Here is a 24,372-nt window from a genome sequence, read left to right as displayed (position 1 = left end):
GCCTGAACTACATGGAATGTGAACAGTGTTGAGATTGTTCTAAATAAAAAACAATGAATAATAAAGTAGCTGTGGAGGGAAGACTGATCTGGATCGGAACCACAGCATGAGTGGAGGGGGTGTTAATCATTTCCGCTTCACACTGCAATCCCATACTGCCCATCCCACCCTCCCCCTACAGCTACTATTTGCCCTGGAAAGGGATGGCAACTTCCCTCCCAGGAGCTTTCCCAGACAGCAGGCCTTACTGCGGGTTTTCTACGAGGCTTTACTGAGAGTTCGAAACTGCACAAAAAGTAGATTTTTTTTCACCCTGGATATAAATCGGGCTACCCTCTAAAATGCAATGAAAAACCCTAATTGTGTGTGAAGTGCTCCCTGATAGCTCACAGGGACTTTGGGGTAAATCGGGCTGATATGTGAACACACAGTTCCATTCTGGAGGAGATGCTAACTAAAGGTTGGGTGTAAAAAAAACGTGCAGGGCGAATAGATTGTCATTGGGAGGGCAGGGGGAAAGGTTATACCCCTTCCCACCCACACCATGATCCTGATCTGGCAGATTCCCAGGAAAAGGATGACAGGACCAGCTGGTCACCACAGTCAAGAGTTTATAAGGGACAACTGTAAGAACCTGGTATAAAGACTGGGAAGCCTGACTACCTGGAGAGAAGGGAGGGTTTCTCTGAAAAAGTGTACACAAGCATTAAGCAAGGCGAGGAAAGGGTCACATAAGAGTATGAATTAATATTTCTTGTTTACACAGTCAGACAGGTGTTATTGACTGGTTTGTTTTATCCAGACATCGAGTTTCTTTTATCCAGACGAGTTTGTTTTATCCAGACATCAAGGACCTGGGATGGCTGAATTTTATTGTCAATGTTGCTGCTGCTGTTATAGATATCGTTGCAGAATATAGGCTGTTCCCAGTAAAACTGCTTTTTGTAATTGGCTGATGGTGATTTCTGTGGCCCCTATGGTGCTGAGGTGCTCTTCAAAGTCTTTCGGAACTGCACCCAGGGCGCCAATGACCACTGGGATTATTTTGGTCTTTTTCTGCCACAGCCTTTCAATTTCAATTTGTAGATCTTTGTATTTGGTGATTTTTTCTATTTCTTTTTCTTCTATTCTGCTATCCCATGGTATTGCTATGTCGATTATTTTCACTTGTTTTTCTTTCTTCTTGACTACAGTTATATCTGGTGTATTGTGTGGCAGATGTTTGTCTCTTTGTAGTTGGAAGTCCCATAATATTTTTACATCTTCATTTTCTTCAATTTTTTTAATGTTATGGTCCCACCAATTTTTGGCTACAGGTAGCTTGTATTTTTTGTAGATGTTCCAACGTATCATGCCTACTACCTTGTCATGGCTTTGTTTGTAGTCAGTCTGTGCGATCTTTTTACAACAGATGATTAGGTGGTCCACTGTTTCATCTGCTTCTTTACAAAGGCAGCACTTGCTGTTTGTTGTTGACTTTTCTACTTTTGCTCTTATTGTATTTGTTCTTAGTGCCTGTTCTTGTGCAGCCAGTATTAAACCCTCTGTTTCTTTCTTCAAGTTGCCATTCTTAAGCCATTGCCCGGTCTTGGTGATGTTTGATTTTCCACTTATATTGTGCAAATATTGACAATGCAGGGGCTTATTTTTCCATTTTTCTGCTCGGTTCTTGACTTGTTCTTTCTTGTAGGCCTGCTTTGTTTCATTGGTTATTAATAGTTTCTTGTTGTTGACCATTTGAAGTGCATCTTCTTCACTATCCTTGATATATTCTTCAGGCCTCTTTTCTCCTCCTCTACTGTTTGATGGACTTGCAGCATTCCTCTTCCACCTGAGCTGCGAGGGAGGTATAGCCTATCGACATCACTGCGGGGGTGCAGAGATTGATGGTCATGATTTTCCTGGTCTTACGATCTAGCGTCTCTAGCTCTGCCTGGGTCCAGTCTATTATTCCTGCAGTGTAACTGATAACAGGTATAGCCCAGGTGTTTATGGCTTGTATGGTGTTCCTGCCATTGAGTTTGGACTTTAGGATTTTTCTAACTCTCCTGATGTATTCACTTCCAATTTTTCTTTTAACTTCAGCGTGTGCAATGTTATCAGCCTGGAGAATGCCCAAGTATTTGTAATGTTCTTTCTCCTCCAGGTTCTTGATGTTGCTTCCTTTGGGCAGTTCTATTCCTTCTGTTTTTGTTATTTTCCCTCTGTTCATTATTAATGCAGCACACTTGTCTAGTCCAAACTCCAGTGCTATATCACTACTGAATATACGGACAGTGTTTAGCGGTGATTCGATTTCTGACTGGGACTTTCCATACAACTTCAGATTGTCCATGTACAGCAGATGGTTGATTTTACTGATGTTTTAGATGTTTGGCATCCGAGGCCTGTTTTGTTTAATATTTGTGAAAGTGGGGTCATGGCGATTACAAACAACAGAGGGGATAGTGAGTCCCCTTGGAAAATGCCTCTTCTAATGCTAACCTGTCCAAGTGTCTCGCCATTGATTGTTAACTGTGTACTCCACATGCTCATTGCTTTTTAAATAAATATCTGAATGTTTTTGCTGACACCAGTTGTTTCTAAACATTTTAGTATCCATGTGTGAGGCAATGAATCGAAGGCTTTCGTGTAGTCAATCCATGCAACACTTAGATTGGTTTTTCTTCTCTTGCAATTTTCTAAAATCATTTTGTCAATCAGCAGCTGGTCTTTTGTGCCTTTGGTGTTCGGGCAATCTCCATTATTATTATTATTATTATTATTATTATTAATTCAATTTCTATACCGCACTTTAAAAAATGGCTCAAAGAGGTTTACATAGAGAAATAATAAATAAATAAGATAGATCCCTGTCTCCAAAGGGCTCACGTTCTAAAAAGAAACAAGATTGGTTTCTTTTAAGATAGATAGACACCAGCAACAGTCACTGGAGGTCCTGTGCTGGGGGTGGACAGGGCCAGTTACTCTTCCCTTGCAAAATAAACAGAATCACCACAGTAAAAGGTGCCTCTTTGCCCAGTTAGCAGGAGCAAATTAGAAATTAGAATTAGAAAGTTAGGTCTGGATGTGCTTTTTTCTGTTTCATAAGGAGCCTGGCCTCAACTGCTTATTGGACTGCAGTGAAGTAAAAAAGCACTAGGCAACATACATTTGTATTTACAGTTATCAGATTAACCACTTAGGTCAACAAAATAGTAAGCCTGGGTATTTGTTTTAAACTGGTGTACAGTTCCAATTTATAAATCCCTGAACCTAACACCACACCAGCCTACCAAAAAGGTTACCTTGTAGCAGGGACAGAAACCTACACAGAGAGAACTGAAGGGGAAAGAGAAACCTGAAGAGAAAGCTGCAGGGTGGCTACCTATAAATTTGAGGGTGTCAGATGGTGGAGGTGTTAACTGGGCAAGGCAAGCTCAGCAGTCCTTAAAGGAAAATTCCCAGTAGAAGGGAAGATACCACCAGTTGCTTGCTACACAAAGGCTCACAGCCCTCCTCACAGCAAAGAATGCCTTATAAGTCTGAACTATCAGAAAACAGAGAGCAACATCCAGACTAGTTAGTCACAATTAACTAGCACTATTTACATCAATAAGTAAAGCTGTTCATTTCAACAGACACAGTCTTAAGTAACTTAAATCTGGATGAGGGCAGAGGATGCTATCTTGATGCCTACATTGCTTCTGCTTGCTTTATATAGTTTGCCATAAATACATGGTTTGCCTCTTTCATGAAAATAATATGCCTCTCTTAGAAACAGCATAAATTCCTTGCGGAGGAGTCTTTTCCCTCGGTCTTGGCCTTGATTCCATAATTGCTAGTCTGAGCATCCAGCACACTTCTGCAAGCAAGGCCTCACCATGTATTGCAAAAACCACTAGTAAACCCAAGTTTTCCTTAACCTGCTGCTTTGCTGTTTGACTAAGCTGCAATACCACAGACAGGTTTAGCCACATCATTCAGGTTGCTAATTGATGAGCAGAATGATGTCCATTCTCACTCAGCCAGCCCTGCCTCCTCTCAGGCTACCCTGGGAATAATCATCAGCTGCCACTGGTGTGTGCAAAGTACACTATACAGCAGCGGCCCATGCTCTAAAGAGCAAAAACTCCAAAGTTTGATGGTGAGGGGAAGCAAAGGGAGGGGGATAGGCAAGGTTAACAAGAGATGAAAGTCAGCCACTTTAGTTGCATGTAGCTGCACCTCTGATCCAATTGTTTTTACTGCAAATAAAACTGTTAACCAATTAATCAAACTTAAAATGTAAAGTCAAGTTGATTTCGACTCCCGGCGCCCACAGAGCCATGTGGTTTTCTTTGGTAGAATACAGGAGGGGTTTACCATTGCCTCCTCCCACGCAGTATGAGATGATGCCTTTCAGCATCTTCCTATATTGCTGCTGCCTGATATAGTACCAATGGGGATTTGAACTGGCAACCTTCTGCTTGTTAGTCAAGCATTTCCCTGCTGAGCCACTTAAGGTGACTTGCATGTCACCAAACTAGGGGCCTTTTCAAGACACTGAACAGAGGACAAGAACTTGCACTTTATAGAAACCAAACCTATTACTCGTCATTCAGAGCCAAGACCACGATCTTCAATGTTTTCTTTCCCCAGTTTTCTACAGTACATCAGCAAAACAATAACAAGCAGTCCCAATGGTTAAAACATTCTCTCACCCATCAAAGTTGGCCTTCATCAATTAAAAGTTTTAGTTGATTAATCTAATTACTTGATTCAAGCCTGGAGAAGGATCTCCACTGTAACCATTGAATCACTGAGCTAATTCTCCCCTCCCCCAGTTATTGTTATATGCACATGCAAGTTTATTCAGGTTTGGCTGATTAAAACCCATACAACTAATTGGGAGATATCTCTAGACTCCATATGAGATCCTGAATGTCTACTTAGGTGCATCGTATAAGAACTGGCGCTTGCTTCTCACTCCTGCCCTGACATAAGGTAAAAATGATCAGTCAGCCTTATACAGACGACCAAAAGACTACAGTCAAAGGAAGATAAAATGACACCTATTTTTCTGTTATCACAGCACAGGAAGCAGACATATGGTGTCTGGTAGGCCTTATCTCTACAACAGTAATGTAGATATATTGCTTCTTTGACAGCACAACCTAAAACCCTCTCTGTTTTTCCCCAGCAACTCAGAAACTAAATGAGCTTATACCAGCTGACAGCTCAAGCCAATATCTCTAGGAAAGCACACTTAAAAAAAAAAAAAAACACCCCGTCAAATTACAACTGATGTTTAAGAAACCCCAAGAAGCAGTTCATTCACTTGAAATTTTACTCACGTCTCATTCTCAGCTTGAATCCTTTGGTACTGGGCACCACAAGACCACAGGCAAATTTAATGCATCCACTATCAGCGAAGCATAGCTGAGATGGCAAATGCTTTAGCTAAAAAGGTGCCATCCCTCAAAACAGTGTCTTGCAGCCCAATCCTATGCAGTGCACACAGATACAAATCCCACAGAATTCTGTGGGGTTTAATCCCAGGTAAGTATGAACAAGACTGTCATCTCATTCCAATATATGTTGCATTTCTTTTTAATTCTGTTTTATTTAGGCTGCATGGCTGTTTAATTAACAGCAAGTTAGGAAGCTGCCAATAATTTCTCTCCTTAAAACACCTGTGTGCCTAGTTATGACAGGTCCTGGTTTCTTACAAATGCTATTTTATAGAATGAGATACAAGGTGTACAAGTCAGAAGTCTAAGATGAGGCTAGTTTCAAGACAGGAGGCAAGGTAGGGCTGGGCAAAGAGACACAGGTGACAGGACCGGAGTGAGCAGGAAGAGGTCTAGCAAAGCCTGGATGGAATGAGCTGCTCCTAATGCCTGCTCTGGGCATGAGGCTGCCTACTGTGTGCACCCTTGCAAACTTGCATGCATGTCAGGGGGAGACAGAGAACGGCTTGGATCCAAGGTATTTAAGAGAGCAACTTCTTCATGAACCCCACCACCTATTAAGATAATTGGGGGAGGTCCAGTTGTGGTTGCCATCAGCACATTTGGTGGTGACTTGGAATTAGGCCTTCTCTAGGGCTGCCCCAGGACTCCGGAATGTGCTCCCTAATAAAATCATTAATAAAATAAATAAATAAAATCATAATAAAATTCCTCATCTCTGCTGATTCTTAAGAAACTGAAGTAGAACAGATCTTAGTCTGGATGAGATACTGCCTTGTATTGAATGTAAATAACTTTGAATTCCATGGGGAAAGGGCATACGTGGAACGGCCTCAGTTCCCCATTTCCTCAGCTCTTTTCCTCAAGCCTCCTTCTTTCTCTTTCTGTTTCTCAACACACTGACGGCTCAGTTAGCATCTGGGCTACTTCCTGGGACCTCTTCCTAGTCCTCAGCTTCTTTCACAAAACCAATCTTGTCCCTAAGGCCAATGTGAAGTCTCATTTCCAGCCAAACTGACAACTTCTCCTTCCCCTAAAGAAGTTGGACAGACTCTATGAACATTCAGACAACTCTATTCCATGAGAAGATGAAATGTGTATGTACATTAAGTGCTACAAGGCGGAGCACACAAGCCACCCAGTGGGGTCAAGGCAGAACAAGCCTTCCACCCGCCTGCCTCCTCATTCACCTGCCTACCTCACTTCCTCCACAGCCCCTGCTTAGCCATGGACTTGTCACTGCCAGCATGGCTCCCTTTACAGGCGGCAACGTGGTCTAACAAGGTCACCACCCAGTGCCATGTGCTGGGTGGTGATGTCATTAGAATACAGTGGGCAGGGAAGTGGTGAGTCTATGGCTGAGTGGAGGCTAGGGAGGATGGCAGGCAGTGGAGGCTAGCAACAGTGCTGGGGTTAGCCACCAAAATAATCTAGTTGTGGGCCGCTGCCAATGTTGCTATCACAGTAGTTCAGCAAATCAGTATCACTGGCTTCACCACCACAAGTAAGATACAATATCAAGCATGAAAACATCAGATGGTCTTTTCTTCTGATAATTTATTTATTTTATTTATTTATTGTTAGATTTTAATACCACCTTTCATTAGAACCCCATAATGATATATTTGCCCAGAAATCACTGACAAGTCTCTCAAACAGGTAGTGCATGCTTGACTATTGCAATTTTAATTTTATTTCCTTGACTTCCAACTTCCAAATTCCAGAGAAAATCTAGATTACAGGACTGAAGCTTCAAAGAGAACACCCCTTTTCGTGGCATCTGATGGGAAAGTTACTAAGTTCTCTTGACCCTTGTCCAACATGGCTTGTTCGATCTAGCAGGGAGGCTGTTGTAGGTGGCCTGGTGGAAATCATAAATGCTTCCCTGAGGGAGGGCAGGATGCCTCCTTGTCAAGGAGGCAATTATTAGACCTCTTTTAAAGAAGTCAGCATTAGATCCCTCAGAGCTGAGCAACTATAGGCCTGTTTCCAACCTCCCATGGCTGGGCAAGGTAATTGAGAAGGTGGTGGCCTCTCAGCTCCAGGCGGTCTTGGAGGAAATTGATTATCTAGACTCATTTCAAACTGGTTTTCAAGCAGGCTATGCGGTGAAGACTGCCTTGGTCAGCCTGATGGATGATCTCCAATTGGGAATTGACAGAGGAAGTGTGATTTTGTTGGTCCTTTTGGATCTCTCGGCAGCTTTCGATACTATCAATCATAGTATCCTTCTGCAATGTCTGAGTATTGGGGGTGGGAGGCACGGTTTTAAAGTGGTTCCGCTCCTACCTCTCGGATAGATTCTAGATGGTGTCAACTGGAGACTGTTGCTTTTCAAAATCTGAGCTTAAGTATGGTGTTCCTCAAGGCTCCATACTTTCTCCAATGCTTTTTAACATCTACATGAAACCGCTGGGAGAGATCATTAGGGGATATAGAACTGGGTGTTATCAGTATGCTGATGACACCCATATCTTCTTCTCCATGTCAACCTCTTCATGAGTTGGCATATCCTCCCTAAATGCCTGCCTGGAAACAGTAATGGGCTGGATGAGGGAGAATAAATTGAAGCTGAATCCAGATAAGACAGAGGTACTTATTGTGCGGAGTCAGAACTTTAGAGAAGATTTTGACCTACCTATTCTAGATGGGGTCACACTTCCCCAAAAGGAACAGGTTCGCAGTCTGGGAGTACTTCTGGATCCACACCTCCCCTGGTTTCTCAGGTTGAGGTGGTGGCCAGGGGTGCTGTCTATCAGCTTCGGCTGATACGTCAGCTGCGCCCGTTTGAGATTAATGATCTCAAAACAGTGGTACATTTGTTGGTAACCTCCAGACTTGACTTCTGTAATGTGCTCTACGTGGGGCTGCCTTTGTATGTAGTCCAGAAACTTTAATTGGTTCAGCATGCGGCAGCCAGGTTGGTCTCTGGGTCATCTCGGAGAGACCACTTTACTCCCTTGCTGATGGAGTTACACTGGCTACCAATAGGTTTCTGGGCAAAATACAAAGTGCTAGTTATAACTTATAAAGCCCTAAACGGCTTAGGCCCTGCGTATTCAAGAGAGCATCTTCTTCACTATGAGCCCCACCGCCCACTGAGGTCACTTGAGGAGGTCCGTCTCCATTTACCGCCAGCTTGTCTGGTGGCTACACAGAGACGGGCCTTCTCGGTTGCTGTCCTGAAATTGTGGCATGCACTCCCTATTAAGATATGATCGTCCCCATCTCTAGCTATTTTTAAGAAACATCTGAAAACTCATCTTTTCGCCCAAGCTTTTTCAGCTTTTTAAAATTTGTAGGTTTTAATGTTGTGGTTGATTTTAAATTGTTGAACTGTTTTAAATTTTTATACGTGTTTTAATTGTTTTATCTAACTGTTAACCGCCCAGAGATGAAAGTTTGGGGAGTTTATAAATTTGATAAATAATTAATAAATAAATAATGCTCAGCTCCAGTCAATTCCTACATAGTAGTGTGCTTGACACACACACTCAGAAGGGTACTACCTCTCTCTCTGCCCTTGTCTACAATGAAAAATTGCAGCATCTTGCGGCACTTGTCAACTTGCATGGCATTAACCCCTCCGAGCAGACAAGGGCAGCCACATTTCCATGAGGTGGCACAAGTGCAAATGCAACACCCTGCCACTTCCATCTCCACTGTGTGATCCAGGCCCTTTGTGGGTCTAATTAAAGAGGCTGTGAGAGCATTTCCTGGGAAACAGCCCTTCAGTTATTATAATCACAATATTAGCTCAACAAAAGGCGAAGTTAAGAAAAGGAGGAAGGGAGGAATCAATTGCTCAATCTTTCTCTTTCACAACATGCAAGGAGATGGCTACTTCAAGACCTTCTCTCTCTCATATCTATATATTTTTTATTTTATGCTTCTCTCAGCACTTTTTTTTTTAAAGGCAAGCTCAGCCTGGGTACAGCTTTTATCCAGTTGTGCACAATTTTTGTTATCTGTCCCATCAATCCAGGCCTGCAGGATAAAAAGTACATTGGGAGGGGCATCATAAGTGCCCGCAAATATTAGACTAAGCACCCATCCATTTATACACTTTATTCTTCCTGTGCATTTAGACTGAAAATTCCATACATTTCTACAAATAAAAGCTGTAGAACCACAAACTGCCTGTGAGAAGGAGGAGGAGAAGGAAAATATAGCAAAGGAAAAGGGACCATCACCATCTCCACCTGATGCTGTTTTTCAATACAGAATCACCATTATATTTGTATGATGTTTCATAATGCCTGTAAACTGCCTTGGGGCCTTTTGACAAAAGGCAGTTTATAACTAAAAACACAAACAAATAACAAGATAGGAATGAGCATCAGACATACTGTATCCTTGATGGATAGGTCACCATCTAATGATGGCTTCCAGGTGTGATAGCTAAATGGAATCTCCATATTCAGAGGCAATAAGCATACAGTCACTCCAAGTGCTGCTAGGGACAAACAACAGAGAAAACATGTCCGCCTTGTGAACATCTCATAAGCATTTGGCTCACTAAGGTTGGAAACAGAATGCACAACTAGATGGAACTTGGTCTGATCGATCAGGGTCCTTCTTATCTTCCTCTAATTTTATGGGACCAATCAGAAAGACCCAGATATTCAGAGGCAGAGAAAAATCATTTGTCCCAAGCATGAACGCCGGCCATGTGTGTGCTGATGACATTAGACAGCCATAGTTTTATTTTAAATTTTACTTCCATGTCTGATTCTTATAATCTTTTATCATAGTCTTTCATTGTATGCTTGCTTTGTGCACCCCAGGGATTTTAATATCTTTTACTTTTAATATGTAATATGTAATCACTGCTTGTACTTTATGCTGGTCTATGACACCAGAGCCAGAGTGGTGTAGTGGTTAGAGTGCTGGACTAAAACCGGGGAGATCCGAATTCAAATCCCCATTCAGCCATGATACTAGCTGGGTGACTCTGGGCCAGCCACTTCTCTCTCAGCCTAACCTACTTCACAGGGTTGTTGTGAAAGAGAAACTTAAGTATGTAGCACACTGCTCTGGGCTCCTTGGAGGAAGAGCGGGATATAAAAGTAATAATAATAATAATGATGATGATGATTGATTGATACAAACTATAGTGCGGCCACATCTGGAGTACGGCATACAGTTCTGGTCACCGTAACTTTAGAAGGATATTGTAGAAGTGGGAAAGGTGCAGAAGAGGGCAGCCAAGATGATCAGGGGCCTAGAGCACCTTCATTATGAGGCAAGGCTACAGCATTTGGCGATCTTTAGCTTGGAAAAGAGGCAACTAAAGGGAGACATGTTTGAGGTATATAAAATTAAGCAAGGAATAGAAAGAGTGGACAGAGAGAAATTCATCTTCCTCTCTCAAAACACTAGAACCAGGGGTCATCCCATGGAACTGAACGTCAGGAAATTTAGGACCGACAAGAGGAAGTACTTTTTCCACACAGAGCATAATGTATCTATGTAATTCTCTGCCACAGGATGTGGTGAAGGCTACTAGTTTAGATGACTTTAATAGGGGCTTAGACAAATTAATCGAGGACTGGTCTATCAATGGTTTCTAGTCTGGAGGCTATAGGCCACCTCCAGCCCCAGAGGCACAATGCCTCTCAATACCAGTTGCAGAGGAACAACAGCAAGAGAGAGGGCCTGCCCTCACCTCTTGCCTGTGGGCTCCCCAGAGGCATCCAGTGGGCCACTGTGTGAAACAGGATGCTGGACTAGATGGGTCTTGTGCCTGATACAGCGGGGCTGTTTTTTTTGTAAAACCAATATGAAATATGAAATATTGACACTTAATCATTTTCGCCTCCCACTTATCAGAAATTATGCAGAACTCACTGCTAGTAATCCAAGAGCCACCTGTGCAAAAGGAGGATTAAATATTTTGTAATAAATGAGTCACTCTGGCTTGAAACATCCATAGTAACCATAGTACATGACATTACATGCTCAAACAAAAACTAGTTACAAAAGGAACTGGCATTCAGAAGCTTGCCTCAAGTAGGTGCAGGATCATGGGAAGGCCAGTTCTTTTGCACTCCCAGGATCTCTGAAATGCTGTTCTTGGAAGGAGGTGCTGTTGTTGCTGTCCCTCCTAACGCTGGCCTGGCGAAAGACAAATATGAATGCGGACTGCGTTCCCTTAATGGGAAATGATTCAAGTTTTAATAAAATAAAAAGAGCCTGGACTGTGCCACCAAGAGGGAGGAGCAAAGTGGGACTCATCAGTGAAAGGGCTGATTCTGGTGACTGGCATCTTTGCCAGCTCATACGTCCACCTGCAGCAACTTCTGCCTCCTCCCTGTGGAAGGATAAGTCTGCATCTGGATTATATCACTAGGGGCGAGAAGAGACTACGCCCCTACTACACACCATACCTTTGTATTGCTAATTATATTGTACCATTGTACAGATTCTAATTGTAAGCCACCATGGTAGCCAAATGGCTGAAAAGAGGGTATGTATGTATCAAATCAATGAATTACTGAAGGTTCAAATTGCTGGCCATATCGAATGCAGGTCAGGTGGAAACACTTCATCTCCGAGGTCCAATTATGCAGAGTATTGACCTTCTACACGATTTGGGCCAAGCCAGGATGTGGCCGATTAGGGTCCTGCCCAAATCTAGATCTGGCTGAGTGTGTGTTTTCTAACCTAGAGTCCCCAAGGTCAAGCTTTAGTGTGGAAAAGGGTTTGAGTTGGAGCCTGAAGTTCATCAGGTACAGCTCAGTTTACCAGGGCAGGGCAAAGAACATTAAGCTCCTAATAGACATACAGAGTACAGCCAATTTAGAGGCTTCATACTGCCTACAAACTTCAAGTGCTGATGTGGCTCACCCTATTCCTTATGCACGTTGAAGGTAATGGTACTGAGACCTGAACAGGTAAAGCTCAATAAGTTAGGTCTCAGCCTCAGGTCATAAGGTTTCTCATTCAAGTTAACATATACTCCAGACAAAATCAGGTGCAAATACGAGAAGTCTGGGAGAATTTATGGTATGACCTACCAAAGCCCTCTGTTGTAATGAATAGCAAGTAATATCACCCATTTACCATTTCATTTTGGGTCCAAATGTTGCTTTGCTAACCCATGTGGCAGCACCATGCTTAAGTTCGGTTGATTACTAAGAGCAAAGAGGTTCACAAAAACATACTTATCCACTGTGGAACTTATTAAAAAATCTTTTTGGTGCTGACTCAATTCTCTGATCCTCATGAGAAAGCTCCAACAATGAGCTCCTCTTCTTTTCTGCACTGGCTTGAGCCAGGAACTTTGATTCCCGGAACTGCAGAGTTAGTTTCCCTTAAAATTATGCCAAGTATTAAGAGATTATTTAAAAGCACAATGAAAATCAAAAAGCACAAGGCAGCCTTCTGAGGGAAAGAAAGCATCCTGGCACATGAAAGTGCTACAAACTGAAAGGGGAGGGAGGTACAACATATTGGTGCTGGAAAAACCATTATGATTTGGCCTCTGTACAATCCTGAAATACCAGAGACACACCTCATGCATGTCAGATTTACCTAACATTTTGAGGAAATACAGATATGAATGAGGCAGTGGCTGCACCTAGGTCAGGCATTTCAGCTTGGAACACTTGAAAGAATATGTTGGGGATGTGCAAAGGTCAGAGCATGCCAACAGCATTTGTATTAATGAGCAGCGAGCAGTAAGAGAAACTCTAAAATGGATGGCTTCATACAGTGAATTATTGGCATCTGCTTCCCTAGGTCCATTTCAGTTCAGACTCCACACCAACTGAGATCTAAGCTGGATCTGAAATGTGTTTTCAATCGTCTCAAACCCTGCCATGGCATCGCGTTCCACAAACTTCATGCACTTTACTAAAGGTGATGGAGTGGGGAACAGGAAGGGCTCAAAATAATCCTGTTGTAGAGATCAAGACCCTGGAATGAGATGGTGTATGTTTGCTGAATGGCCTTGAAACCAGAATCTGATCACTTCAGATTAATATTGAAGGAGACTTGGGTAGATCCACCCATCATTCCTCCTGGGTCAAAGATATAGTTGCATCTTTTTTACATTCTGCAAACTGCTGCAGTTTATATCACATGTTGGGTGAAATCACCAAACTGTGTTTCAGTTTTTTTTTGCAGAAAAGCATGTCTCATTCATTTATTTATTTTATTTTTACATTTCGATCCAGCTCTTCCTCCGAGGAACCCAGAGTGGTGTGTCCATGGTTATGTTTATCCTCACAACAACCCTGTGAGGTAGGTTCAGCTGAAAGAGAATTGGCTGTGAGTTTCATGGTTGAATTGGGATTTGAACTCTGATCTCTCATGCCCTAGTCCAACACTCTAACCACTCCACCATACTGGCTCATTAACAGGGACTAATCTCCAGATGCTCCACGAGATGTCTGAACAGAGAATTCATAAGGAGCATTTAGCCTGCTCCTACAGGAGCACCAGGTGCTCATTCGATACTACATCGGCTGTTGGGGAGGGCTCCAGCCTGCCTCCTGAAATAGAGCTCCCTCCCAGTCTGCAAATCTGCCCCCAGCAAAGAACTGCACCTGATCTGCTGACTGGGAAGGGCTCTACTTTAGGAAGCAGGCTAATGTTTTTGCTGTCCCGAGTAACCCTCTCTGTATGCCACTTCACACAGTATGCTGTGGTGCTTACAAGCAATTGTTATGCTGCTTTTTTTGCAGGTGTTAATTACACCACTGCACTGAAGTGAACAGGAATGGTTTGGAAGATAGGACTCCCCAACAAAAGGCTTTGCTTCACAGAAACAAAAGAGTTCCCCCCAGACGTTCCATTCAGAGATTCTCTGCATCAATAAGAAATATCATGTCATGGCTTCCTCAGGCCAACTATATTTTAAGTGTTTCATTAATAATAGACATGGTAATTTTACATCTGGACTTTTAGCGAGAGCATTGTAATTCTTCCCATTTCATGGATGCTATATCTCCCTAAAGAATTGGAGAGAGATCCCATGACACAGCCTAAGCTAACATCCCATTGTTGGCAGGGCTTGAGAAATGCATTAGAAGAATCTTCAAAGCGCCATATCCATTAAACTTTGCACCCCCAAGGGAAAAACTAAAAGCAAATCTGGAATAAGTAAAGGGCATAAATTTAGCAAGAATAGGATTGCTGAACACTTTTAGAGGCTATGGCCCAAGGAGAATTTTGTGTAGTCTTAACCAAAGATCAGCCGGCCATAATAAGACAAATGAAAAATCAGTTTTATTGTTCTGCCCTGCTGTTCAACCCATTAAATAATCTTATCAAGGCTATTGCCTAAGTGCTGCTGTGACATAATTAAACAGCAGGCTGTGTAGTTCTACAGAAATCAATAGGAACATTAACATTAATTTCTCTCTTTCATTTGCTGCTTTTGTACTTGCTTGTACATGTCGAGTTACTAAGAAGTTTTATTCACCCGAGCATTCATTCCTAACATTTAAATGGATACAAATGCACATTTAACTGTACTCTCAAAACATTAACGTTATGCTCACATGCAACTGTTCCATCTTAATTGCATGGGAAAGGTGGGGGCGGGGGACCCTAAACATTTGCATAATGTAAGAGGCTGCTTTCTGTGTTGCAGCTTAATACCCAGTGTCATCATGGCCCCAACTAGGGCCAAAGGCACTTACTTAGGAGGGAGATACTGTGGCTCCAGAACCAGACACTGACCAGAAGAATTTGGTGTTGGAGAGCTTGTATGCCCACACAGGACATGCAGGCACACTCCAAGAGATGAACAAATAATAGACTCTGGCACAGAAGCAGCCCAACAAGGAACATGAATTCAAGAACCAGCAGACCAGACCACTTCAGGGGTTAGCTATTAAAGTATACTTTGCTTCATTCCAAAGGCTCTGAGTGATTTACACAAATATTTAAAATGTTTCCTTAAAAAAATAGCAACAAAGAAATGAATGGCCTTCTTCTTTCTGGTATTCTTGCTGGGAGGGCGGGGAAGCAAATTCCAGCTGTCCCTTTTCGTCTGGGCAGTGATCTCCTCCAGATTACTACTGTTATGACTATTTATATACTGCTTTTCAACAGGAGCAGTTTACATAGAAAAATAAATAAATGGTTCCATGCAGGGGTGTAGGGAGCTTGGCCATGGCAGAGGACCCCATAAGCTTTAAAATCATGCATGCTTTGCGCAAGCTCCCCAAGCCACACCCCTGTGTCTGATGTCCAATGCAAGGGGGCAGGGCCAATGCTGAGGATGGGGCCCAGCAGAGCTTCTTTTCCCCAGTCAGCAGATTGTGGAATTGCTGACTGGGAGCTCCTTTCCCTGTCTTCTCGAGGAGGCAGGGAAAGGAGCTCCCAGTCAGTAATTCCATGAACTGCTGCCCAGGGAAGAGAAGCTCTGCCAGGCTGATTGTCCCCATCTGTGGCACTGGCCACACCCCCTTGTGTCAGACATCAGGCACTGTGGGCGGGGCCAATGCCTGGGAGAGGGTCTGTTCAAATCCTCGTGCATCCCTCCCCAGTCAGTGTCTCATTGAAACTCTGGCTAGCTGGGCTTTCCCCCACCACCACAGCCAGAGTTTCAAGTGAAGCACTGGCTGGGGAGGAGAGGGATGCACTTCGTGCTCCCAGCCAGCAAGCGCTTCATTCCCTGGCTTGGTGCAGGAGTGGGCACCCAGGCTGAGGATGAGCAGGTGCTTTGGTGGCACTCCCAGATCCTGGAGGCCGGGAGATGATCGTCCCTCCTTGCTCCATGGACCCTACACTCCTGGTTCCCTGTCCTCTGGAGGGATTATCTTCCAAAACCACAGAGTAGCTTTTTCACTTCCAGTTCCCCGAGCAACTTTCTTCACAATTGTATTCCAAACACATATTTCAAACACCAGGGCGCGGGGACTGCTTGGGGGACATTTGGAATGAAGAAATAATGGGCAGAAAAAGAGGTTAGAATCTCTCTCATTGCTTCTCCTCCCTCCAAAAGCAACTTTTCTTTACCCCCCAAAGGTAACAGGGCTTTCTCATACATATTTGCCTGCAACATGCAGTTAACCTCCAAACAGACATATCACCAGTGGTCCAGATCCTATGTTCTCCCTCATCTGGGATTCCAGTGAGTCCAGTGTGACATCACAGAACATCAAAGGACTGATAGATTCCAGGCTAGAACACAGCCTCTTAAAAAGATTCACTCTTCACGGAAGGGGTAGTCTTCTGGGCTTCCACTGTTACAGAGAATCCAGTAGGGCTCTGGGGTTGTCCAAACAAGTGGTCTGTTGCTCAAGAGCTGTCCACAGTCCTGAAGACTCTGCATCCAGCTGACTCCATTTTTTGCAACTAAATCCCCTGATCAACCATCCCTAGCATGACATATGGGTCTTTCACTACAGATCATCACCACCTGCAGCTGCTTGTATGCCTCTGCAGGATTTCAGTCAGCCCAAAGTGCTTCACCCTCTCTCTCCCCCCTGCTGTCTCTTCTTATGAGCATCAGCTGACCAAGATGGGAGGGAGCAACATTAATTTTGAATTTGCATGCACAAGATGGCTGCCTGATCCATGCATTTGTGGTATAGCTACATTTTATTTATCATATGTATATACCGCCTGATATGTGTATCTAAGTGGTGTACACAATTTAAAGCAATACAAAACGGAGTAAACAGAACAATTTCACAGGATAAAAAAGTTATTTTATATTTTAAAAAGAAATAAGTACAGAAGGTCCTTGAATATTGCAGGAGTAACCGTCTTGGAAAGTTCCACAAAGGCAAAATCATGATATTCGCATGCAGGTGGCCCTCATTATTCATGAGGGTTCAGTTCCTGCCAATTTCAATAGATAACAAAACCAGGAATAACAGACCTTGAGTCTATGGGGATTGGGGGAGGGAGCTGATTATAATTATTATTATTTTATACTGCCTGATATGAACATCTCTAGGCGGTTAGTTTCCTTGATCTTAAAAATGGCTAAAAAAGCAGGGAAAGGGCAGAAATAAGGGTAGAAATAAGGCTGTGAAAGCCCAGCTACGGGGTTGGCAAACCCAAGCAGCCTTGACCTTAAGGGCTATTGCGCCTGTCCCAACCAAATCTGGCCCTGCTGAGAGAACAGCGAGACAATTCCAGAGAGCAGCGGCATCCCATGGGACATCGGAGGCATCTCGGAAGATCTCAGGGAGATCTAGCAAGATTTGCTCCACTTGTCAGGGACTATTTAGAGGCCAGACTGCCAATGATGAGGGGCCAGATCCTGAGGAGAGTTTACCTTGACAAGAGTTCTGTGACTTGGGCTGAGGCCCAGGGCAGCATCCATCTCCAGAGGGTGCTGTGAGGAGAACAAGCTCTTGCGGGGGATTGAGCCTCCCCCCTCTCTCAGACACTCTGAAGCCGAGCTGAGCCATCCTCAGATCCTGCCAACTTTCACATAAAGGGAACCCCGGGGGAGCATGACACCCATATATATGCCTAAACATTAGTAAGTGTGCTGCATTATCATTGGCAGGAAGTTCTCCACCCTCCATTTTTAAATCAAACTCATGGATGTTGACTTGAGTCACAATATCAAGTTCAGCTGTAGCTTCTGGGCTCCAGCCAATCATATTGAGAGAGGTGGTGCACTGGAAAAGGCAACCTGGCACATCAAAACGAAGCACACAAATCTGGGAATTCCCCCTTCATGTTAGCTATTAAAATTACACACTGAACAACAACAAAAAAATGGGGTGGGGAGAATTCCCGACTTAAGACATTTAACTTTCTCTTCAAGGTAGTCATGAATAGCTCCATATGATTCAAGGCTCTTTTGAGTTTTATTTTATTGTTTTTAATTAACAAAATTAAACTGATAAACACATTCCATTTCTCCCCACTAGTATATCCTAATAATGATTATATTCCCTCACCTTGCCAGACAGCTTCAGTGTTATTGCAGTTTGCAACTAAACATTGCAGTGTTTTAATCCTGTGGCTAAGCATTTCACATCCACATAGCTGCAGTATCCTGATCAGTAGATCAAGCTCCAAGGTTTCAAGAGACCTCAAAAATAGACCTGCTTTGTCCGTACAGCAGGCACATGCCATTCTCTTCTGACTAGACACACTATTTGCCTACTATTATCCTTTTCCCCCTTGCTCTAGAACAGTGATTTCCAACCTTGGGTCCCCAGATGTTGCTGTACTACAACTACAACTCCCACCATCCCTATCCATAATGGTCAACAGCAATTGGGGATCCAAGTTTGGGAACCCCTGATCTAGAATTTAGACTAATTTAAGAGGATCCAGTTAAAGTGTTTGCCATCTGATTCAACAGTCTTTAAATAATTAAAGCAGGGCTGCACAACCCAAATGCCCTGATGGGCCAGAACCATCCACAACTTGCCGTGTAGGGCCTGAGTTCTGAATTAAAGGAATTATCTGTTCTTTTCTAGCTACCCTTACAGGTTTGAAAAACCTGATGCTATATCATGACAGTGTTGTGTATCCACAGAATATCATAATGGTGGCAGTGCAGAACAGAGCCCTGGGAACTTGAGTTAAATGTGGAGAATTCTTTTCAATCGCTTAGAGTAGGCCTGCACAACTTATACTCACCAAACTGAACACAGCACACTGATCATTGATCAGAGGAGAGCTGGTCTTGTGGTAGCAAGCATGACTTGTCCCGTTAGCTAAGCAGGGTCTGCCTTGTTTGCATATGAATGGGAGACTTGATGTGTGAACACTGAAAGATATTCCCCTCGGGGGATGGAACTGGGAAGAGCAGAAGTTTCCAAGTTCCCTCCCTGGCAGCATCTCCAAGACAGGGCTGAGAGAGATTCCTGCCTGCAACCTTGGAGAAGCCACTGCCAGTCTGTGTAGACAATACTGGGCTAGATAGACCAATGGTCTGACTCAGTATATGGCAGCTTCCTATGTTCCTATGTTGTATTCTAGATTGCCTGGTGCTCAACAGCCTGTATTTGCAGTCTTAGGCAAAAAGCAAAACCAAGAGGTTTATTGAGCCTCTGGTGGACCACCATACATGTTGCTGAAGGGTTGCATTTGACTTAGTGGGTTAGACGTCATGCAGAACCAACTTGGAACCATGAGTATACATTGCAGTTACCATAGGGATGCCACCAACATTCCCACTCCTTAGAAAGTCATCCTTATTTTAGCCCCAAATCATACCAGACAAATTTTCTTTGGATCTAAGAGCCAGACAAAGGATACTTGACAACAGTGCCAGACTTAATGTTGGACATTACGAGGGAAGAGTGAATGGGCTTCTCTTTATCTGCCTTACAAGTTTCATACTTAGAACAGAAACTGGCTGCCTGGAACAAATAACATTTGTTAAAAATAACTCTACTACCTCTGAAAATTCTAGTCTAGGTGCCTTGGTTAAATTTATAGGTCCTATGGCTCCTGGGATTTGTCAAGCCCTGTCCTAAAAATTCATAAGTATTAACCATGGAGATGAGGACAGTAATGGAGAGTCTTTCCATGCCCTCCCTGTGGCCATCAGAAATGTGGAGCATGGTGACTAATATAGACAAGATGGCTGGAGCAGGGATGATTTGTCACAGGAAGGTTGCTTAAGGCACTAGTTTCATCTCATGGCAACTGTAACACATGATCTGGCTCTAATATGTGCATGTGGGAGCCTCTCCTGAAGTCAGGAGATCTCAACAGAACAAGATTTGGCTTGTTTTTAAACTCTTCATAGTGTATGTCCATCCTTTCAGGAATATATTAATTTGTGATCCCCACAATCAAAGAGAACATAGAAATTGCTCACTGTATTTTCAAATATTATTTGTGTTTCCTATATGGTGTTGTGGCTGTATATGAAAGAGCTCCACAACCCAGCAAACAGAATTGGCTGCACAGTCAAATCTGACCAAACCTCATGAAAAGACTATATACATGCATCTGTTTCCTGATGTGCTGTTAATGTACATCATAATGAGTAATGGAGTTCCTATGCATTCTTCATATACTTTATTTACTATGGAATTCCTATCCAGAACTAGAATTAGCATTTATGAAACAACAGAAGCTCCAGTAATTAAGTGTCATTTACTAAACTGCATGAGAGGTGCTACATTAGACTAAAAAACCAGTCTTAAGAGCATGTGCATTACAGCTATGCAACTTACAATAAACACAATATACAAAAATGTGAATAGTAAAATACCAAAACACATCTTAGAAACAAATGCTGACACTTTCCAGATTATCAGGGGAAGAGTGGCAGGGGGAGGAATCAGTCTTTGCAACTTGACACTCTCCTCTCCTGGTTGAGACTAACATTCCAATCCTCCACATTTTTATTTGGAAGTTAGTTCTACTAAAATCTAAACAAATACCACTATATCCCTGAAGTAACCAAATCTCTTCTTATTTATAAAAAGTCTATTTGGTTAATTTATGGCAAACAATTTTAAAGAAAACCACATTGCATGAGAAGATACCTTAATGAACAGAACTGATTCAATGGTGTTATCTGAAATGAATTCAATGGGCCAAAGCAAACCACCGCCAAAACAACAGGAATGTCTATCCAACAAGATTTCTGTATCAAGCTCATTATTACTATGGGACCAAAGTGCCACAGACAAGCCTGAATACCACCCACAAAAATCTCAGCCAAACCATCCTAACCAATCTCAAATGCAGGTCTACAATCTGAGGGTCATATTAGGACTTTTCCCCCCAGAAGGGGAAAACATATAGAATGCATGAAGAATGTACACAAGACTATTTTGCTAAGAACACATAGATGAAAGAACCCAACATCAGTCACTGTTTTCTATCAGGACGTTATCCTGCAGCCAAGTCTTACACTGGCAACCTGAGGGGTGTCAGACAGAGATTCAGTTTAGGAGCAAAATTCAGGCTTGGTCACTGGTCTATGCAACCAGGAGGTGTCTCTGGCTGCAGGATACCTTTGCCTCAGCTCAGAAGGAGCCAGTTCTGATACCTCTCAACATATCTTGACACAGCAAAACAGATGTGTGTTCTTCATAATGGAGGTGGCCCAGTCTCTATAAATAGGGATGCCACCGAGCACATGCAACAGATTTCTGTGGGCAGAATCTGAAACATATAGGCTTCCCCTCCATACAGAACCTGCTTGCCTATGACAATGACAGGTATTTTGCTTCTAATAAATGAAAATACAATGCATGGGAAAGATAGATTGAACGCTAGGCCAGTTATCACAACTGGACCACTGTGATGCAGCAGGCAATCCCTACTTTACACTTCAGCTTGGCCCGATTACTAAAAAAGAAAATGATCTGATTACTACTATTCCAGATTAATGGTTTTTGAGAAGTCAGATCTGTTCTCCCAGTATCATTTTAGTGGCAGTCTCTGCTGCTTTTATCATGATTTTTTGAAAGTTAGGTTTGTCAAATCAACACTTTAAAAAAAAATGTAGTTTTTCTTAAGAGAATTGTGAGAAGCAATCTAAAGCGCAATTCAGGAGTCCAGGCCTCATGTTTGGGAAACAGTAAGCTAGTTCAGGGGTTCCCAACCATATGATCCAACAACATTTGGTGACCCAACTCCCATCCCCATGGGTGGGGATGATGGGAGTTTTAGTTCAACAACATCTCAGGATCCGTTTGAGAAACCTGGATCTAGCACACACCATTTTCATTTTATATGCAGAACCCTCTTAAAAGGACTGCAGACAGGGGAGGAGGCAGAGATCAGAGGAGTTATGTGGTCAGGGATTGCACCTCTACATTGGGAGTCTTGAATGCAAATACAGTACCATGCCCAAAAAATCCTGTAGTAGCTTCTCATTACTCCATCCTTTGCATAACTAGAATTTTCTGCATCTGAGTGATACAAGCTCAGCAGTTCTCCCCACAAAGAGTGCAATTACCTTGAGTGTTGCTCTCAAGCAAAACCCAGTACACCGCCCAGAGCCTTTGGATGGGGCGGTTTAGAAATGAAATGAAATAATGAAATGGGATAGATAGATAGATAGATAGATAGATAGATAGAAGCAGGAGTTGTTCAGGATTAGTGCTTGCTGAAACATGTCTTTCATAACACTGCAGATGCCATTCATACACCTGGCAAAGTTTTAGCATCCTTACCTGTCATTATCCTTTGGGCTTCATATGGTTCCATATAGCCAGTGTTTTCTCCTTTGCCAGTTTTGTTCCCCTCACTTTTGGCATCAAATGGGTCAGAGTAATCATCTGCTATTAGGACCTGAAAATGGAACAAAAGTATACTTTTAGCTGAAGAGACTTCTTCTAAGTAAAAACTTTCTATTTACTTAAAATGCTGCAAAGCATCACAAATTCAAAACCAGAGAGATTGTCACAAAGATCCTGTTACATGATCCATCCTAATGGGATTCACAAAAGAGGCTTCAGTTCAACAAGAGAATGTATTCTACTGCTGTTCTTCCACAAGGCCTTCATTCGCATCTGGTTTTGCACACTGAGGCCCTCCAAGGAGCTGGGTCCTTGAACATCGACAAGCTTTGACCAGCCCATAGCCATGCATGGAATACCCAAAATAGGACTGGCCCAACCCAAGACATTTCAACAACTGAAGCAAAAGCTCTACACAAATGCTCCTTTAGCTCTGGACTGGAGTCCATTTTTAGACAGAGACTGAGATGGAGACAAGAGGCAAGGAAACGGCTTCCCCTCTGGAGTCTGATGTCTGAAGTGATGGCTTCCTGTTGTTTCATGGTCAGCCTTGAACCAAAATGCCTATACATCCCTAAATATCTATGAAAGCAGATAGCAAGATGGAAACAAATCATTGCAGAGAAAGTAATCATCCCATTTTAAGTGTTCATATACTGCTCCTCTTGGCTGAGGGACTGCCTCTTCTTATGAGCTCATTCGGACATAACACAGAGCCGAGGGTCCAATGGACCCTCAGTTCTGCTCCCCCCACCAGCTTACCTATCCAAATTTGGACATAAGCGCTGGCCTCCTCTCTACAGCCACAGCAGCGAATCAGGATGGAGAGAGGGAAGAGTTTTCTTCCTTCAACTCCAGTCCCAGGGAAGGCTGCTTCCATTACTGAATTCGGATGTAATGGAGGCAGGCGCAAACCAGAGGCCAGGGCAGCAAACCTCACATCAAACCAAGGGTTCAAATTGGCTTGATGAGTGAACCCTCAGTTTGAGTTAGGGTCTGAACTGCGGCTTCCTGCATTTGGACACTGAGGTTTGGGGACCTCTGGCTGCTTTGCCTCTGGTTCCGTTATGTCCGAATATGGCCTAGATCAGCATGTGCGCCACTTGTGGGCAGGAGACCAGACCTTGCTCTGCATGCAATTTTTTCACATCAGATTGGCACAGAGTCTTCCCCAATGTAGTCTTTAGGTTCTGAAATGCTTTGCCTATTGAGGGGAGACGCTCTTTTCCCATGTTCCAAAAGGGCTAAAAGGCATTTTTGTTCTCTCAAATGTCTAGCTGATGTTTTTCTAATTGCACTGGCTTTTAAAAAAAGTTGTGCTATGCAATTTAATCTTTTGTTCTACCAGGTCTTAAACTGAAAAGCTCTCATTCAAGCTGAGTTTTATTGTATTCTGTGTTGCCTGAGCTGCTTGACCTAAACATGTTTTTTAAGTAATACAATTAATGTCTTGCTACGCTAATTTCTCACAAGGAGCTGCTAAATGGGACTGGGTCACAGCCACTTCGATTGTATCTAGTACACATTTCAGTTCTGCACAAAAGAGCTACACACCTAATGCTATCCCTTTGCAATTTCATGAGTCTTTTGGTTCAATTGTGAGCAAAACTTGTTTTTCCTCTGGATCTGGCGCTGAGATAAATAGATCCCTACCAACTTAAGACAGGATTTCATGCACTGACAAAGTGATCTCTGTCATGAAAGGTGTATGTCACAATCAATTTCTTGGTCTTAAAGAGTTCTCTTGGTCTGCAGTGAAACACTGGGATACGGACAAAACATCTCAGTTAAATGGA

The 24,372-nt window shown here is 43.0% G+C and overlaps 1 protein-coding gene across 1 annotated transcript in view; it reads right to left on the bottom strand.

The window, feature by feature from the left end:
• The window catches only part of SHB (SH2 domain containing adaptor protein B), a 176,139-nt gene that overhangs the window by 84,540 nt on the left and 67,227 nt on the right, over positions 1–24,372 (bottom strand). The window contains exon 2 of the mRNA XM_053301655.1: positions 22,511–22,628. Coding sequence (XP_053157630.1) covers positions 22,511–22,628 — 118 coding nt within the window. The remainder of the gene's footprint in view (positions 1–22,510; positions 22,629–24,372) is intronic.

Source organism: Hemicordylus capensis, chromosome 2 (assembly GCF_027244095.1).
Source record: "Hemicordylus capensis ecotype Gifberg chromosome 2, rHemCap1.1.pri, whole genome shotgun sequence".
Lineage (NCBI taxonomy): Eukaryota > Metazoa > Chordata > Lepidosauria > Squamata > Cordylidae > Hemicordylus > Hemicordylus capensis.
The sequence above is the reverse complement of the archived record's forward strand: the minus strand, read 5'-3'. Positions and strand labels throughout refer to the sequence as shown.